The 19,497-nt window shown below is 55.4% G+C and overlaps 1 protein-coding gene across 1 annotated transcript; it reads right to left on the bottom strand.

Annotated features, from left to right (window-relative positions):
• Nucleotides 1-6,742: 6,742 nt before the first annotated feature.
• On the bottom strand, nt 6,743-18,329 carry SCRT2 (scratch family transcriptional repressor 2). The gene is made up of 2 exons (XM_012755234.2): nt 18,177-18,329; nt 6,743-7,533 (listed from the first exon to the last, which is right to left on the bottom strand). Exons 1-2 carry the CDS (start codon nt 18,307-18,309, stop codon nt 6,743-6,745), a joined length of 924 nt encoding a protein of 307 aa, XP_012610688.1. The 5' UTR covers nt 18,310-18,329.
• Between the last annotated feature and the right edge of the window lie 1,168 nt (nt 18,330-19,497).

Here is a 19,497-nt window from a genome sequence, read left to right as displayed (position 1 = left end):
TGTTGGCAGAAATACGGACAAACAAGACCATGCTGATGAGAAAATGAGGAACATGTTATTGGACAGTGGGAAAAAGGCCATGCTTGTTATCAGCTGGCTGAATTGTGTTAATGTGAAGCAAAACTTAAAGGTTTGAAAAATTCTCAGCCTATCTATATTGCAAAAAGTGAGAAAGGATGTTTGGGAGAGAACACTAAAGGTGTGGCCAAGCGTCCCTTTGATAAGGAGATTACTGTGGGTGTGAAACATAAACGTATTCAGCTGCCCCAGCAGGAAAACTGCCCAGGATGAACTGAAGGGGAAGGAGGTGGGAAGGGATGAAGCAGGCTGTCAGACTTCTTGGATTTTGCAGGACAGGACCAGAAGGCAAGCTACTCTTCAAGACAAAGGAAGAATGACCCTGAAGGCGATTCAGAGATCATCAGCACTGCTTCCTAAGTTTCAAAAGGGAGGACCGTAGCCTTTCTCCCAAAAGGCTGGGCACCTCTGCCAAAAGCCATGGGGGCAGGGCTGCCCAGAGCTCTGGGTATCACCCCTGCTGGACAGAGCTGTGGGGGCAGGATGACCACGCCAGTGGCTTCGGTGTGTGGTCACTTCCCTAGTGCGTCTGGAAGGCCGCCCCAGTAGGCCTAGAGGGCAGAGCATTGAGCCAAAGAGGATTTTTCTTGAGCCTTAAGATCTCATGGAGTTTGCCTCGTAGTTTGGACTTAATTGAGATCTGCTACCCCTTTCTTCTTTCATATTTCTCCCTTGTGGAGTGGTTTATCTTATACCTGTCCCAATATTGTATTTTGGAAGTATTGTAATACGTCATTTGTTTAATTTCACAGGCTCACAGCTGGAGAGCAATTTGTCCCAGGATGAATCGTACCTTGAGTCTCACCCATATCTGATTTAGATGACATTTAGAAAAGACTCTGGATCGTAGACTTCAGAGTTGATTGTGGAATGTGTTAAGACTTTGGGGGCTGGTGGGATGTAATGAGTGAATGTACCTTGCATGTGAGCAGGACGTGAATTTGGGGAGGCCACTGGTAGAATGCTATAGGTTGAATATTTGTGTCCCTCCAAAATTCATATGTTGAAATCTTACCCCCAATGTGATGGTATTAGGAGGTGGGCCTTTGGGGGGTGATTAGGTCATGAATGGAATTAGTGTCCTTACAAAAGAGACCCTGGAGAATTCCCTCACTCCTTCCCCCATATGAGGACATGGCGAGAGGAAGGCCGTCTATGAACCAGGAAGCAGGTCTTCATCAGACACAGAATCTGCTGGCTCTTTGATCTAGGACTCCATGCCTCCATAACTGTGAGAAATAAAATTTCTGTTGTTTATAAGCCACCTAGTCCATGACAGTGTGTTATATTAGCAGCGGCCCAAAGGGACGAAGACAGACGTGAACAGATCTGCATTTTGGAAAAGATCTTTGTGGCTGCTGTGGATAGAGGAAGAGGGGGGAGAGGCAGGATGAATCCAGGGAGACCAGTAAGAAGGCTGGTCCAGTTGTCCAGGTAAGAGATGATGGTGGCTGTGGACCACAGTGGAGACTGGGAAGATGGAGAGGAAAAATCAACAGGAGCTGATGATGGATTGGATGGTCAGGTGGGAAGACAGAGGTGCGAGAGATGACCTCTGGGATTTACGATTGCAGGACTGGATGGGTGCTGGTGCCATTCATGGAGGTGGAAAACCCTGGAGGAGAACCAAGTCGTGGCTCCAGACTCGGCCTGGCCTCTTGTGCTTTGGGGATATCCAAGTGGAGGCGGCCTGCATGCAAATGCGGACTTTAGCTCAGAGAGGAGATCTCAATTGAAAATGTAAATTTGTTGAGTCATCTGCATGTGGGTAGAAATTGAAGCCATGGCTGTAATGGACCTGCTTCAGGAGAGTATACAGGAACGGAAAGTGGGTCCCTTCTTTGGATATAGGAAGGTGAATCTGCAAAGTTGCTAGGTGGAGCAGCCAGATAGGTAAGAGGAGAACCAGACAGTCATGTCATGGAGGTCTTGAAACCTTTGAGAACACAGAGGAAAGCAGTCTGGATTGTGTGCCAGGTGAGGTGCTTTGGGCTGTGGGTAATAGGAACCTGATTCAACTGCCTTAAACAATAAACTCACCTCGCATAGCTTGGAGTCCAGGAGCAGCACACTGAGTGGTTCTGAGGGTGTTTTGCTCATTGGCTCCTTGATGTCATCAAAGACATAGACTTTTACAATGCCCCTGCACTGCCATCCATGCTGTTGGCTTCATGCTATGGCTGGTGCCCTTCATGGTCACAAGATGACATACTTCCCTGTGCAGGTTCAAGGGGAAGAGAGAATGGACATCCTTTCTGTCTCAGCTCGTTTGCGTTGCTGTGAAGGAAGTACCTGAGCTGGGCAATTTATTTATTTATTTCGGCATATTATGGGGGTGCAGATTTTAAGGTTTCAAGAAATGCCCATTTCCCCCCCTCCCCCCAATTTATAAAGAAAAGAGGTTTATTTGCCTCATGGTTCTGCAGACTGTGCAAGAAGCATGGCGCCCCCATCTGCTTCTCGTGAGGGCTGCAGGGAGCTTCCAGTCAAGGTGGAAGGTGAGGGAGGAGCAGGCATGTCACATGGTGAGAAAAGGAGCAAGAGAGAGGAGGTGGCACCAGCCTCCTTTAAATAACCAGCTCTCCCATGAACTAACAGAGTGAGAACTCACTTGTCCTAGGGAGGGCACCAAGCCATTCTTGAGGAATCTGACCCCGTGATCCCAATGCCTCCCACCAGGCCACACGTCCAACATTGGAGATCAAATTTCAACATGAGATTTTGAGAGGCCAAACATCCCAACCATATCACTTTCTTATAAAAGTGAGGGAGCAGAAAAGTTTTCCATAAGCTTCCAGCAACTCTCTCCTTAAGTCTCATTGGCCAGAATTGGGTCATGTGCCCATTTCTGAACCTGTGGGAAATGGTGTTACTCTTACACCAATCATGACCCTCCCTTAAGCTGGTGTCCAGTCCCCCAGCTTGCAGGCTAATCAAGGAAGAAGGGGTGGAATGGATGTTGGATCACCGTAGCTGGGCTGGATATGGCCAATGGGCAGCCAGCATCCATTCCCACTTCCCTCTAGGGTACCTTCTGTATTGCGTGGGTGGAGAGTTTAAAACGACATTTCTCAGACTTTTGTAGCAAGGTACTGACAGTGCATTAAGTTCTGCCAGTTATGTGCACTTCTGTGGGATTTGAATGGCAGAAGGGGGCAGGGGCCATCTTCCTACTATTTTGACTCTTGCTACTGTCAACATGTTCTTGGAGGCACTACGTTTTTCCGTAGTAGGTTTCCAGCGCTGCGCCACCAGCATAGCAGGAGACAGTTACAGAGGCAGTGCCAAGGGCCTCCTGATCCCTGGAGTGCACCTATGGTGCTGTGTTCTTGAACTCAGTCCCAGTGCAGCCTCCTGATTCCCCCCCACCCCCCATGTGATTGTGGGAGAGGCAGTAGCTGTCCTGCTGACAGCAATTCTGGGTTCAAGGGTCCAGCTGAGGGCTCACTCCTTCAGCCCTTGCACAAATTTTGTGAGTAGCCAATTCTCCATATTAAATACTTTCTCCTTCAAAGGGATTTAATACAGGTTTATAAAATCCTAATCTAGAGTAGTTTCTATTCCTGGCACCTAAAACAAACATAAGGGATCCAACAGCCAATCAGGAGCAGCGTGTAGCAAGAGGACTGTGTGGGTGGTTAAAGAATGCAATGGGTGTCTGGGCCCCTCAAAACTCTATTGGAAACTTTGTAGGGGAGTTCCCACAACTGCTGTCATTGTTGGAAACATCTAGCACATTGCTCAGGATGTAACCACTTGTCCAGAGGTGTGTGAAGGCAAAGATGGACAGGCAGTAGGGAGAAAATCTAAAACTTATGAAAGCACTGCTTACAAAAGGAGGACATCCACCATGAGGCCCAGGGGAGGTAGGTTCCAGCCTGCAACCACCTCCCTCCCCAATACCTGGTGAGTCTGTGTTGGGGGTTGAGGGGAAGTAGCAGGGGTTGGTGGTCCCCAGTGAAGTTTTTCGTAAGGCAAGGACAAATTTGTGTTTTGAAGGATCACCAAGACAGCTGACAAGTAGGATGGACTGGTTCTCCGGCATCTTCCTGAACACTTTTGGTGACTGGTAGCTCACAAGCTGTAGGGGCAGCTCATTGTCTTTGGGCAACTTTGCCTGCTGAGCCAAAGGCAGCCTTTTTGCATGCTCACACTTGCTGCGTGCATGACCATATCTGACCAGGGCAGAGGGGTAGGAGACGAAGTGGGGAAGAATATAGGGATTGTAAACTGGCTGTCAACAGACAAATCTGGACCACAGTTGTAATTGTGTGGCAGGTGTAGTTAATTTGAATTGAAAGAAATCTTTAAGGTAAGACAGGCTCTTTCCAATTAGTCACGTGCTCCATCATTCCCTAATGTCTTAAGGCAACTCCCTTCATTTGCTTTTATTATTAATCTGGTACTTGGACCCTTATTTGAGGACTATTTGGGATTGAGGATGTCTGGGACCTTGTGGAGGCTAAGGGACCCCTGGGGCTGTGTGACCCCCTGGTGGCAGCCACTGGCTGATCAGGCTATAGAGGAGGAAATGCAGGTGGAAAAATCCCAGTCTCGGATGCCCTCCCCTTCTTCTTCCCCAGCCCAATCACAAGGTCTAGAGGCGCTGGTGAGTGGCCAAAGTCCCTTTAATATCCCTGAATTGCGTTACAAGTAATACTGTTGAAGGTAGGGAAGGGAGGGGAGCCTGGGGGTTCGTTGGGAGAAGAGGAGGGAGGGGGAGCGCCAAGCGCTCATACAAAATATGGCCAAAAGGCTTAGCATGCATGGAAAATTATTGCTGTCAGAAGTTCCTATTTACAGGGTCAACACCCTCCATAATTGCGTCTGCGACCCCTCTTCCCCCGCCATCCCTGCAGCCTCCCTTCCCGCTGGGCCCGGAGCTGGGCCAAGGCCCGCCCACCCCTCTGAAGCCCTAGAGAAGTGCCCCTGCCCCAGGGGCCCCTCCAGTCTCCACCCCCTTTTGTGGCTAGGGTGAGGAAGAGGAGGAGGGTCCGAGAGTCCAGGACTCTGGCCCACAAGCAGGGCGCAGAGCGGCGGGGCAGAGGCGTGTGCTTAAAGCAGAGGGGCCAGGGCCCTTGCGCGTGGAGGCGTGTGCTTCGGTCCTCGCCCGGGCATGCGAAAGCGCGGCGGAGGAGGTAGTGGCGGCCAACGGGCGGGTGGCTGGCAGCCCCGGCCCCTCTGCCCAGGAGAGTTGCATAGACGTACGTGGCCGGGAGGGAGCGCTCCTCCCCGGGAGCGGGCAGGAGGCCCCAGCGGGTCCGGGGCTCAGTCGGTCCCTGGAACCTGGGGTCTCTGAGAAGAGGAATAAATAGGAAACAAATCGAGGAGGCTCCTCTCTCCGGGCTCCATGGAGTTAGAGTGGAAGGCTCAGGACGGCGGGGACCTGCCCCGTGACTGGACCTCCTGATGCTTCCTTGCGCCCCCACCCCCCAAGTTGAGGGTCAGCAGGCTGTCCCTCCCATTCTGGAGTCCCCTCTCTTAGCCAGTTCAGGCCCTGATGAGGGTGGGGCTTCTCCCCGAGACTGTGTGTGTGTGGTGGGGGCAGCTGCTATGGCCTTTGCTGTCCCTCTCTTGCCTGGCTCCCTGACCTCCCAGTCCAGCTGGGGAAGCCAGACTGTCCCTGGGTGAGGCCAAGACATTAAATAGAATAATAAATAGATAAATAAATAAATACACAAATAAATAACTGGAGGGCCCAGCCGGACAAGGGAAGGGCATAGGCGAGGCGCTCCAGACCTTCCCCCAACAAGTAAGGAGGGAGACCTGTAGTCCCCGGGGTGGGGGAAAGTGCTCAGAGATTCTGGGAGGAGGGCGGCTGGGAGGAGGAGATTGGAAGCCCAGGGAAGGGCTGTCCTGGGGTAGGAGAGGGGTTCCATTAGGGGACAGGGCCCTAAACTCCCCCTCAAGTTTGCTCCAGGTTAGGTAAACTCAGAGTGGTGAGACTAGAGGGATGAGAGGATCTGGAGAGGGAAGGGGCTGGGAGTGGGTGATGAGGCCCCCGAAGACTGATAGAGTGGAACATGTGTGGTGGGGTGCGGGTGTGTGTGAGCGTCCCAGGCATGCAGGGGTCTAGGGCAGACCAGCGACTCCAAGAAAGGGGAAGATTAGATCCCCAGATGGACACACACACGGGGAGACTCAGCAGGGGCCAGCGGGAGGGTCTGGGGTTGGATTGTAGTCTGAGGGCTACAGGGCCTGCATCCAGATATGCACAGGGAAACGGAGGCAGGCATGGGAGTCAAGGGTAGGTTTGGGGTTTAGATTGGGGGCTCCAACAGAGGAATGGTCAGAGAGGCTGGGCTGAGAAGCGAGAGAAAAGGTCTGAAAGTTGGGAGAGCGGCGCAGAGTTTGGGGAGGAGAAACTTCTGGCTCTGGGGCCCGGGAGAGGTGCGGACCTGGTGCCTGAGTTGGGAGCCTTGAAGGCGCGGACAGGGGGTTAAGGTCCGAGTGGGGCCCGGAAAAGATGATGTGGGTCGGGGACGCTAGGGGAGAGCGCAGGAAGAGAACTGTGGGTTTGGGGGCTGGAGAGAAAAGTTCCTGGGTGGGATGGGGGTCCCCTCGAGCGGGGCGGGCAGGAAAACGCAGCTGGGGATTGGAGAGGGCGCTGCGGGCGCAGGTGGGGGACCCGGGGCGCGAGGAGAGCGAGTTCCGGGCGGGAGGCTCAGCTGGCCGGGCCAGCGGGAGGCGGCGGGGGCGGCTCGGCGCCCTTGACGCAGGCGGCCTCGCAGTGCTTGTGGAGGTAGGACTTGAGCGCGAAGCTCTTGTCGCACTGGCGGCAGCGGTAGTGCTTGAAGGCCGAGTGCGTCTGCATGTGCGCGCGCAGGTTGGAGCGGTCGGCGAAGGCCTTGCCGCAGTGCGCGCAGCCGAACGGCTTCTCGCCCGTGTGCGAGCGCATGTGGCCCTGCAGCAGCCAGGGCCGCGAGAAGGCCTTGCCGCACACGCCGCACTTGTGGCGCAGGTTGTGCGTGAGCACGTGCATGGCGAGCGCGGGCATGGACACGTACGCCTTGCCGCACGTCGGGCACTTGCGCGCCAGCTGGCTGTCCAGGCTGCGGTGCGTCTGCTTGTGGCGGCTCAGGTTCGACGACGTGGCGTACGTCTTGCCGCACTCGGCGCACGCGTGCCGGTGCCCGCCGCCCGCCGGCGCCCCCGCGCGCCCCGCGCGCCCCCCGGCGCCGCCGGCGTCCCCCGCGCCCCCCGCGTCCCCGCTGCCCGCGCCCCGTCGCCGCCGCGAGCGCCCGTCCGAGATGAAGAAGGCGTCCATGGAGTAGCTGTCGGTGACGGCCGCCTCCCCGCGGAAGTAGCGCGCCGACAGGCTGGACTGCGGGCTCTCGGGGTCGCTGTACTCCTCCGGCGCCGCGGGCGGGTACGCGGGCTCGGCCGGGGCCAGCTCCAGGCCCGGCTTCTGGTCCGCATCGTAGCTGCTTGCGGGCAGGCAGTGCGGGGCGTAGCCTGGAGGGGCGAGAAGTGGGGAAGTTGAGGCCGAGGCGTGTAGGAGGGCTTCCCTCTCTGGGCAGGTCACCTCCACGCCCTCCAGCTCGGCCTCCCTGTGGCAGGTCTTGGAACACGATGGCTGCTCGTAAGACAGTGGTTGCCAACACGTACCTCAGCTCCACGCGTCACGCCGCCTGGGTTCAAATCCTTCCTGCGCGGGGCGGTACAAATAACCGCCACCCCAGCCTGTGGAGCGCGGGGCTGACATGCTTCTGCTGACTTAGCGTTCACTATGTTAAGTGTCCACTACCATGCAGTGAAGGTCTTAGACCCACTTTGCAGGTAAGAAAACTGAGTCACAGAGAGTCAGTCTAAGCTTACAGGTAGTAAGTGGAGGAGGCAAGATTCAGACCTGGGCAGTGTGACGCCCCCCGAAGTCCATGCTCTTTATTCCAACAACACTCTGCCATTCCAGTTTTACGACTTCTCTGAATCTCGGTTTCCTTGTCTAGGAAATGGAGCTTGTGATTGGACACCTCCTTCCAGGGTCGTTGGAAGGACTGAGTAAAGTGGTGATAATAAACGTGTATTAAGCTCTTACTGTATGCCAGACTCTGCCCTAGTGCTTTACACGTGTTAACACATTTAATGGGCACAGACCCAAGAAGTAGGTACTATTACAATCCCCATTTTATGTATAAGGAAATTGAGAAAGAGGGAGCACACAGTAATTGCTGTATAAATGTTAGCAATTATAATTATGCTTTTTACTTGCGTGAAGATTATTTGTCTGCCACCCCCACTACACTATGAGCTCCCCAGGGCTGGATCTGCGTGCCCAGCACGTGTCTGGCTCAAAGGAAGTGTGTGATGGATAGATGTGGCATAAATGAGTTCCAGCATAATCCAGTTAGACCCACCTCCGAGGGTTGCTGGAGCATTTAAAAGTGGTGGCGTGTGTGGCATGTAGTAGGTGCTCCAGAAAGGGAACTGATTTGTACTTACTCCCCAGCCTGCTTTGCTCTGAGCTCCTCTAGAAGTCTTCCTGAGGCTGCAGTGAGAATTCACCGCCCCTCCTCCTCCCACGTAGCTGGAGTTGGACCAGCAATCCTGCCTGCCCAGGGTTTGAGTGATTGGTGGGTGGACAGGCTGGGGCTCTCCCAGGGGATTCCATCGGGGCTTGTCATGCGCAGGGGCCACCCTGATTTGCCTCTGCCTCCCATGGCCTAGGCTGGCCCTAGCACCTTCCCTGTGGATCCTGGGGGCTGGGCTCCCCAGAGAGTTTCTGGCAGACACAGAACAAACTTATCATCCTGGCACTTAATTACCAAATGTTTCCATTGTCCTTTGATTCTGGGGAACAATGGAGGTTAGGCCCCTATCTGAGGTTTCACAGCTGGGGAGTGACAAATCTCAGGATGTGACCCTCTCCTCTGACCTGCCCCCTCCCAGATCTGTAACCACCCTTCCTCCCTGCACCCTCCCTCACTGCAGTGAGCAGGTGGAAGAGGGCTCTGTAAGCTGGAAACAGGATCCCAGGACGTTCGGACTTAGGGCTGGTACTCTGGTGGGCTTTCATTCTCAAACAGCCTGGCTGATGCAGCCTCCAGACCTTTGCCTCCCATCTGGCATTTGGGATGGTCCCAAGGTCAGGTCTGTGCAGACTGTCCCCTAACACTGAAAGCAAAGGAAGATGTGCCCTTATTTTTTCCTCTGTCCCTTTAGCAGCTAGCACAGGGCCCTCTGCGCACTGAAGTGATTGGGATCATGGGGAAGGGTGACTCAGTAGGGAAGGGCTCTGTGGTCAGACGAAAGGGGGCAGTGGTGATGGCAGTTTTTTAATCTAGGGGGAGGCAGTGCCTAGCCTCTCAGCACCCCATCCTTCTCCTCCCACCTGCTTTTGGTCTGGGGGTTCCCCTCCCTCCCCAGGAACTAGGCCTAGTACTAGGGTTTTAGAACATTCAGGGAATATTGTTTCAGATTGAGTCAAATGCCAGCTGGGCACTCCCAGACCCTCTACTTCTGTATTTCATTGCATTGTAATGACCGCTGATAATACTAGCTAATATTTATTGAGCACTTACTGTGTGCCAGGCTCTGTGCTAAGTGCTTCCCTCCCATCATCGCACTGAATCGTCACAAAAATACTCTCATTACAAAGGAAACTGAGGAACAGACTGGTGATGGTACTTGCTCAAAGCAGGGAGCAAGGATCAGAAACCACTGCACCACCCCCCTCGTTTCCCACACTGGGGGTCCTTGAGGAAGAGGTTGTGGCCAGGTTGTTTGCCTCCATGCCCAAGGGCCCTAGCGCTTAGTGAGTATTTGTGGAATGAGTGATGAAGATAGTATGGGATTTATTTAGAGGGGGTGACTGATCATGTGACCAATGTCTCATATGTTCTATTATTTAAGAAGGATGACATATTATTGGTTAAGAACACCACTTGGGTGCCAGAGTGTGCCCATAGTGCGTTCTGGCTTTGCCATTCCCAGCTGTATGGCTTTGGAAAAACTACTTGACCTTTCTTTGCCTGTGCAGTTTCAGTAAGGAGCCCAGTAGGGAGCAATGTGTAAACAAGTAATAACCCAGACTCTAGAGCACTGTGTCAGACACTGTTAGAGAGCTTTGCACACACGAATGCATTCTACCTTCGTGACTCTAAGGTAGGTACCATTTTACAGATGAGGAAACCAAGGCACGAGGAAGCCAAGTAACTTGCCTAGGGTCATGCAGCTAGTAAGTGAGAGCCAGGATTCTGGCCTGGTGCCTGGCATTTGGTAAATCCACAATACACGTTGGCTGTTATTGTGAATAACAATAACAGTCTCCCCAGGTGGGTTTCTGTGCTGCAGTTTTCTTGGCGCCCACCCCAGCACATCTTGCTGCTCCTCTCTGGACCTCTGGTTCCTCATCCAGGATGTGTAATTTCTACCCGACGTTCTGATGAGAAAGTTTCTGGTGCATAGTAGGAGCTCAAGGAACCAGGCAGTTCTCAACTGGGTGCTCTTTCCTTGGCGCCCTCTGCTGGCGGCCTTCAGCACTGTCGTACCTTATTCCCGTTGCTAAGGGCTCTTTATACCCAAACAGGGTTGCCTGAGACAAAGGCTGCTTATTTCCTTAGGGACTGATGTGGAATTATCTTCAGGACAGGAATTGTGGGCCCAGAGCAGGTCCCCATTCTGTGGAGTTTGGCATGGGTTGGGAGCATCATGAGCATACATGACCACATGAGTCTGTGTGGTCATGTAAAGCACAGGTGGTTGGTTCTAACTTGCTTTGTGACTGTGCCAGATTGCTTAACCTCTCTGGGCTGGGTGTGTGCGCAAAGAAGGTTGGCTGGGGTGCTCTGAAGACCCCTTCTGCATCATGGCTGAATCAGGCCCTCCATGATGCTCTTTGTGGATGGGGGGGGCGTCCCTCCTCCAACTTCACCCCCTTCTCTCAGATCCACAGACCTCTCCATAGGTGACCTTGGGCAAGTCACTCACTTAACCTCTTTTTGCCACATCTATATAAGGGAGTTCATAATAGGATCGAATAAATTAATGCATGTAAAGTGCGAGTACAATACCTGGCACATAATAGCTGGCCTCTCAAGCTGTTAGTATTATTGTCATTATATTATTCTTGCATTTCCTGGTGATAGCCTTCTAATCTGCCGGAAAGGAGAAGGAGATACACATTGGTGTCCCAGGCACCTCTTTGGGCCTCAGCCCTGGAGAATCCTTTAGGATGCTATCGGCCGTGCTCAAATCTTGCAGATGGAACCCAGACAGGTTTTGGGTGTCTCCCTCTGCCCCAGTGGTGACTCTGGAAGGCCGAGTTGCCTGCCCTCCAGGGTGAAACAGCTGTTTGGGTCCTGACAGAGGTAGGGAGGAGCTGGGATCAAGAGAGAAGAGCCCTGGCTCTTACCTGGCCCTTGTACTCAGACCCTAGCTGTGTGGCCTTGGGCAAGTCACACAGCCTCTCTGGGCTTCAATCCTCCATTTGAGGGATGGGGAACAGAGCCCCCCCCTCCATGTATGGATGTATGTTGGGCCCAGGAGTACTTTGGAAATGTGCACATGTCGCCTGAGAATGACTTTGGTTTTTCCTGCCCAAGAGTCTTGATATTTTAGACTTAAGGTCCAGAATCCATTAAAAAATTTTTGTAACCCAAAGGAGTGGTGGGAAGGGACATTTTTGAGGATTAAGGTGTAGGCCCGCTGTAGATACTATCTCATCCAACTGCCTGGAGCGGGGTGGGGGGGTGGGGGTCAGACACCGCACTGTGCCCAGCACCCAGAGAGGGGAAAGGATTTGCCCAAGGTCACTGGAAGGGGAGTCAGGTTTGAAACCCTCCAAAGCTGGTGTTTTTTCCAGAACAACCAGGGAGGGCAATGGAGACCTGCTGGGGAGAGACGGTTTTCAATTGGTTGGGGAAGGGATGGTGGGTTTCCTCAAAATAACACCTCGCATCTGGCCTGTGTCTTATGGGAGCGTTTGGGGTATGAAGCAACTGTTGTAGAGAATGCTCCAGCCCCTTGTAAATATTTGTAAATAGTACTTAATAACAGTTATGACTAACACTTATTGAGCACTTAGTGTGCGCAAGGCACTGCTAAGTGCTATATGCACATCAGCTCACGTCCAGGTTCACTTCCTCCCATGCCCTTGTACTGCAGAAGCTGAAGCCCGGAGAGGGGCCCTGACCCACCTCAGGTCACCGCACAGGTCCTCCTCAGGACTGGGCCGGCCTCCTTTCTTTGTTTAATAAAGCCAGTCCACATCTCCTTTCCGTCTCTCCCTGGCTCTCAGGGTGCCAAGCTTCCTCCAGGGAGTTTCTAGTCCCAAAGCCACCTCCCTGTCCCAAGATGGGCAGGAAAGGAGAGGGCCCTGGTGGTGGGCCAGCTTCCCAGGCGGCCCACTTTCCCGAGGAGGGCCGGGCCTGCGGGCGGTGGGGCTGGAGGGCTGCTGCTCGGGTATATTTAGAGCTGCCTCTTGCTGTGCCAGGGCCTCGGGCCTGGAGAATGAGCTCCAGCCAGCTGAGCAGAAAGCCAGGTCTGTCAGCAGCAAAGCAGGATAAAAATAGTTTCTCCTGTCTGCTCACAGAGCTGGGCAAAGGGGCTGGGTACCTCCCCCTCCCCTTATTATAGCATCTTTGTTAGCGGTTCCCTGGGCACTGGACCAGAAATGACACCCACCTCCTCCAAACGCCTGGCAGCTGGTACATCTGCCCATGGGGGAGGAGGTCCCTGAGTCCAAATGAACAGGGCACAGAATGAAGTCTCGCCCAACATGACCAGGGCTGAAGGGCATGGGGCTGATAATCACTGAGCCAGCCTCAGGGAGTTTCTAGAGAATTCCAGGGCCCATCCCCACCACCCCCACCTCTTAGAATTCCCCCTATTCTGGTCTTTCCTGACTGTGACCCAATTCCTGTGGCCCACAGGGAGGTCCAGGGCTCTGCAGGAAATCAATAGGAAAGATTTTTCAAGGGGCTGTGGAAATGGCAGTGAGTGGCTTGGGGTTTTGAATTGCCCAGCCCTGGTTGGTGGAACAGCTTCCTGCTCCCTCAAGGGGGATCTCTGGAGGCAGGATGTGTCGCACAGTGCCCCCTGTCCCTCCAGTTCTGCTTTCTGCTCTACTGTCTCTCTGCCCCAGAAGGTGCACTCAGAGGGCCCATTCCAAAGCCCTCACTACCCACAGGCTGGCAGGGGACACTTCACTCCAATGGTGTCCACAGTTGGGAAGGAGACCGAGAAGTCTGGTGGCCTCACCTCTTTTGGCAGAGGGCCTCCAGGCTGTGGGGGACCCTGGAACCTGTGGGTGTAGCACCCACCAGGGAGGTGTAACAAGGCCTGCCATTTATGCTCCTGTGACTTTGGGCAAGTCACAGGCCCTCCATGACCTCCGTAGGTTGCAGCTAATCTTTCCCTGCCCTCTCTGCCCTTCACCCACTGTGTGAGTGTTGCCTGAGAGCCTTTGGGGTGTGTAGATTGCCACCCTGACATAAAGGACTTGGTGGACTCTCCTGACTTCCCTCAGCAATCACAGATCCTGTCCAAAGCATGAAAGCGTGGCCTGGGCCCCACATGTCCTCCTGGTGACCCCAGGCTTCAGCGGCAATCATGGGCCCCCAGATTCCACATCTCACATGGGCCCTGTCATTCCACTCCCACTGAGCCCTGTTAATTCATTGGAAAATTCGATTTATGGGTTGCCAAGGTCAGAGCTGAAAGAGATCATATTCAACTATTTGATCTCATGTGAGGGAAACTGAGGCTAGAGGAAGGGGGAGAGACTAAGCCAAGGCCACACAGAAAGCTAATAGTGGGTCTAAGACTTGAACACAGCCATCCTTGAGAATGAATCTGGACATGACCTTGGACTGGAAACTGGACCTGGATCTCATTCCTGGACCCAGAACGTTTACCTGGACCTGTTCCTAGATATTGAAAATTGAACTTGTACGCGGATTTTTCCTGAAATCAGACCTGGACCTATAACCTCAGACATTGACCTTGGACCTAGACCTTGGGCCTGGTCCTAGACCTGAGGCTTGACATAGATATAGGAACTGGATCTGAGATCTGTGCCTGGATGCTGGACTGGATTGGATGTTGGGCCTGGACCTAGACTTTGAACCTGGGCCTCTGACATATCTTTAACCTGGACCTTGGACTTGGACTAAGACCAAGACACCAGGGGAAGAGGCAGTTATGGAAGACTCAGAAGGGCCTGCTGTGTGTCCTTGAGCACCTCTCTAGCCTTCTCTGGGCTCCCTCTTCCAAGGGATTGGGGTAGCCCTTTTGCATCTCTGCTCCCCAGATAGACTGTCTGAGGTATGGGGTGGATGTGTGACAGCTGGGGACACTCGGCTGGGCTCCCAGGCTTGGCCTGGGGCGCCTACCCGGCGCCATCAGAGGCAGTGAGAGGAAGTGGGCACTGGTATAATGTGGTCAACCAGATAAGCCCGTGGGTAGAAGTAGGAGAGCTTCCTCAGCCTGCTGGGTGAGGCTTAATGTAGCTGCAGAGGGCAGACAACTGCGTTATTGGATTGGCATTGATCCCTCCTCTGCCTGGGTCAGATGCACTCTGGGAGGGGATGGGGGTGGGACAGCGGCTGGGGCGAGGAAGGGGGGCCTGGCTCCCAGCTGGAGCTCAGAGTTCCAGTGTGAGGGGAGGTGGCCTCTCCAGGAGACATCCTTGGCAGGGGCCCACGGAGACCACTGCCATGCAGATGGATGAGCCGCCTGGGGTGGCTGAGAGTCCAGCATCCCTCAGGATGGGGCGCAGGTCTGTGAGGGGTGGGCTTGGTGGAGCTGGAGGGGGCGGTCCCGAGAGGGTTAGGAGGATGAGAGTGGGCAGCACCTCCGGAAAGACTGAGTCCAGCTCAGAACCACCCCGCGGGGGAGAAGGGAGGGATATCAGTGGAGGAGCAAGGGAGGCAGAGGCGAGAAAGGAAGCATTTTATTGGAGGGGACAATGCAGTTAGATCTTATTCCCCTCGTCGGGGTGGGGAGGCTCTGCAGGGAGACTGAGCTTTCCCCACTCCGGGAGCTTCCCTTCTCTGTGTAGGGGTTCTGTGGGTCTGGGGGAGCCTGGAGCACAGACACACCTGCTGCACCCTTTCCCTGCTGGCGGCAGGGGCTGAAAAGGAAGGGAGCAAGGCGGCAAAGTGTGTGTGTGTGTGTGTGTGTGTGTGTGTGTGTGTGTGTAGGAATCCTCTAGCGTTTCCAGAGCTAGGGGTAAACCTCTTTAATGTGGGGTCCTGCATCTTTATCAGTCAGGAGCCTGTGGTTCCTCTAAGCTCCACATTTATAAGCTCCCCCCACTCCTGCTTGAGCCCCCCATCCCCAGGGTCCCTCCCATCAGCCTCATCCTGACCCTGCAGCCAGAGCTGCAGGAATGGCTTGTAAGAAGATCTTTCTAATAACTGGAACTATCTCCAGCCCCGGGCCCTCCCCCTTCCTCCCTCCCTCCCTGGCTCCCTCCCTTCCTTCTCCTCCCTCCCTCTCCTCATCTTCCCCCCTCCTCTCTTTCTCCTTGTTTACCCAGCACACTTACACACGCTGGGAGAGAAAAACGTCGGCTCAGCAATTTTTCACACTTCCCTCAAATGCTCAGCAAGGTTATTTCCGGCAGAGCGGAGACAACGGGCCACCAGGAGCTGGCAGGCTCTCTGAGGACCCTCCGTACCCTCCACCCACCACGGAATGAGGGATCCCTCACTGCCCAGTGTGGCCACACCCCGGAGAGGGGAGAGGCTCCTGAAAACAGGACCCGGCAGACGCTGTATTTCCTAGTCATCCCCAGGCTTGAAGAGCCACCACCCCCCATCTCTGGCACTGACCATGCACTGCAGACACTGCCAAGGTGGCCAGGCCAGGGTACCTGTCTTCACCATGGGGCAGCCTGTAGAGACTAAAGCCAAGAAAATTGCCTGATCCCAGAAACTCCGCCACCCTCAGCCAGGTGGCGTATGCTCAATGGAGCCCTAAGGAAACACTGACAATGGCCTCCCCGCTTTCTGTTAGACCCTCATCCAATACCTCCCACCCCATAATTGACCTTCACAGAAGCTGAGCTTGTCAGACTTGGAAGGCTGCTTAGTTCATGCCATCCAAACTCTTTCACTGCTGGGAAGGCTGAGGACCAGAGAAGGGAAGGCACTTGCCCAAGGTCACACAGCAAATCAGAGATGTTAGAGCCCAGGCTTCCGAGTTCCATGCCAGGCATCTGGCTATCAGGACAGCCCCAGGATCCCCTAGAGACCAGGAAGTTGGTCTGGAGACCTTTGGGGAAAGGGACAAAGACAAAGGTGGTTCTAGGACGTTAAACCTGGTGGAACCTCCACAGAAACACCCCGCTGGTGGCTCTGCCCCCACCCTGCTTCCCACTGTTCACTCGGGGGCTCCTTTCAAAGCTTTTTTGGACTGAATTCAAGGCAAGGCATTCTCTTGCCTCCTTTCTGAGGAACAGCCTGCAGTTTTGGCTGTGCATGGGAAATTCTCTGGGCTTCTCTGGGTTTCCTCTGCTGGCCTAGGGACAGGACCAAGGGCTGGGGAGGGGTGTTCCATGGGTGAGAACCCAGAGCTTTTTGTCAGTCCCCTAAGGTATCCATGTCCCAGTCTTGCAGATATTTCAGTTTCTACCAGCTCCCAGAGCACACTCCCTAGCCTTGGCACAGCCCCAGGTCCACCCTCTGTCCTGCCAGCCCTCAGCCCAGCCCAGCCATATCCCTGGGCTTCCGTCCTCGGCCTCAAGAAGCCCTGGGGTCAAGAAAAGAGGACAGTAGAATAAGGGACATGGGGCAGAGAAGGGGGTTCTGTTGGAGATCTGGGGAGGCCAGGGGCTGAGGGGCTGGAGCTGTGTCGCTGATCACTCCCTAACTTCTTTGACCTTGATGAGGTCACAGAGCCCTCTGCCCAGCACCCCCTCTCTACCTGTCGAGGCAGAGGCAGAGTGACGGAATGTGGGCGAAGGGCTTGTGGGAGCCCCCACCCCCCAGGCTCCTGTCTTTGCCATCTCAGCTCCCCCCAATCTTAAGCCCTTTCTTTCCTCCTTTTCCTCTTTCTCTCTCTCTCTCTCTCCTCCTTTCTCTCCCCCTCCCTCTGTCTCCCCCTTCACAACACACACACACACACACACACACACACACACACACGCACACACGCACACACACCCAAAGCTGATGCCACATGTGATGTCAGAACTCTCACTACCAAGGGACGCCTCCTCGACAGACACCTGCCCTAGTGGGGTCCTCAGAGGAGAACATTTCTGGAATCCCCTCCATGGAGGATGGGGTCCACAGAAGCAGTCCCTACTTCTTCTCCCTACCTTCCAGAGATCATCCCTTCTGGCCAGAATGACCTCTCTCGTCCCCCAAACCCTTCTCCCTGCAGGAACTTGTTCTGAGAAGAGATGGAGAGTGTGTGTGTGTGTGGGGGGGGTTGCAAGGAGTAGCAGGGCTGGCTGGGGTGGTCGTGAGAAGATGGAGATGGGGAGGGAGGGCAGCCCAGGGGAGCAGGAGCCACTTTGGGGGAACCCCTCCCAGATATCTCCTCTTCCTTGCAGTCCCCAGGACAGGCACAGCCTTTGGCAGGCATGTGGCTGAGGGTAACAAAAGAGTTGTTGAGAGAGGGGGTCTGAGCGCACTTGTGTGGCTTTGCCAGCGGGAACAGGTTTGAAGGGAGGGAGGGCGCCTCCAGCTAGCCCCAGGGAGCCACCCCCAACTCCCCAGGGACTGAGTCCGGGCCCCTTTCCATTCCCCGCCGGGAGGGCACGCTCAGGCAGCCAGCCTCTCTTTCTCAACCGGGAGAGGGGACCCTCGAACTGCCTCGTGCATTGGCCCCCTCAGCATGGCCCTTCCTGAGCGGTCCTGTCTCTCTGTTCTCCCATCACCCCCTCCCTCCAGCCCTGTTCTAGGGCCACAACTTTCAAAGTCGCGACTGGCGCGTGGCTGCGGGATGGGCCGACCCTGCGACTTTCCCTTTGTACATCCTAGCCCCTGCCCCGCCCGCCTGGCCCTCGGGAAGCCTGGGAGGCGCACACGGCCAGCGAGATTTTCTCCCGGGGTTTCCTGCCGCGCGCGCCCCTCCTCGTGGCCCAAGTTAGGGAAGGCCCCGGCTCCCCTCGCCTCCCCCCTCCCGCCCTGCAGGGTCCCACTCACCGTTGTCCCCGGGAGGCCCCCGGGCACCAGGCAGCACGTAGGCGGTCTCCAAGGGGTGGTAGGTGGGGGCCGGCACCCCGCTGCACTGGAAGCCGTCCCCTTTGATCTTCTTCACCAGGAAGGAGCGCGGCATGGTGCAGCCGGCGGGGGGCTCGGCGGGCGCAGTTGCGTGGGGCCCCGGTGGGGGGAGGCGGCCGGCCGGCGCGATTGGCTGTCCGCGCGGGGTTTCAGCACTGGACAGCTCCCAGCGGGCGGGCGGGCGGGCGGCAGCTCGGAGCCGGCTCGGGTGGCGGCGGCCCGGGCTCGGGCTCGGGCTCCGGCTCCCGCTCGGGCTTGGCGGCGGCGGCGCACAGACAGGCGGTCGCTGGAGCTGTGCTCAGCACTCCGGCTGCCGGCTTTATATGGGACGCAGGCTGGAGGAGATCAGGTGGTCCCCTAGCAATGGAACTGTTCAGCGCTCTAATCCATCAAATGTCCCCCAGGACAATCGCTCCGCACACGTTCCCCTGAACCGGCGGCGGTGGGGGCAGGCCAGGCGCAGGGAGCAGCGGGCAGGCAGGAGGGGAGAAAGTGAGGGCGAGAAAGGCGCAGAGAGACAGAGAGACAGAGAAAGGGGAGTGGGGGGAAAGACGGGGAAGAGAGACGCGGAGAAAGACAGAGAGACATACAGGGAAAGAAAGACGCACACGCTGAAAGAGGTAGAAATAGAAGCAGAGAGACCAAGATAAGGACAAAAAGACACAAGAGAGAAACAGAGAGAGAAGAAAGACAGAGATGGAGAGAAGTAGCAACACACACACACACACACACACACACACACACACACACACACACACACACACACACACACACACACACGGGAAAGAGCGATCCAGACACACAAAAAGGAAGCTCCCCCAGGGATGCAAAGAAAGGAAAAGAAAAGTGCAAAATAGAGGGAGAAGCTGAGGGCAGCGGAGGGAGAGCGTCTGAGCACATGGGGACCCAGGGCAGGCGACGCGCAGGAAAGAGGTGCGCTCGCCGGCGCAGCCCTCCCACCTCCAGTCCTCTCCCGCTCCCCCGTCCCGAAGTGGCCGCTGTGGACACTCAGCTTTAACTAGAGGAAGCCTCCCCCTGCCCCTCACTGCTTGGGCTGGCGCTGGAGCCCCCTGTTGGGTTTGGGGTTCAACTTTCTTCTCCCAGAACTGGTGGGGGAATGAGTCCCCCACGCCGCCGCCTGGCCTCGCTCAGCGGTCCTGTTCCGGTGCCTAGCTCAGGCCGGCGCTGCAAGAGGAAGTGAAAATCGTCCAGTAATTAATTTTCCTGCTGCTGGGGGGGTGGT

This window comes from Microcebus murinus, chromosome 16, assembly GCF_040939455.1.
Source record: "Microcebus murinus isolate Inina chromosome 16, M.murinus_Inina_mat1.0, whole genome shotgun sequence".
Lineage (NCBI taxonomy): Eukaryota > Metazoa > Chordata > Mammalia > Primates > Cheirogaleidae > Microcebus > Microcebus murinus.
Note: the sequence above shows the minus strand (reverse complement) of the source record. Positions and strands in the feature narration are given on the sequence as shown.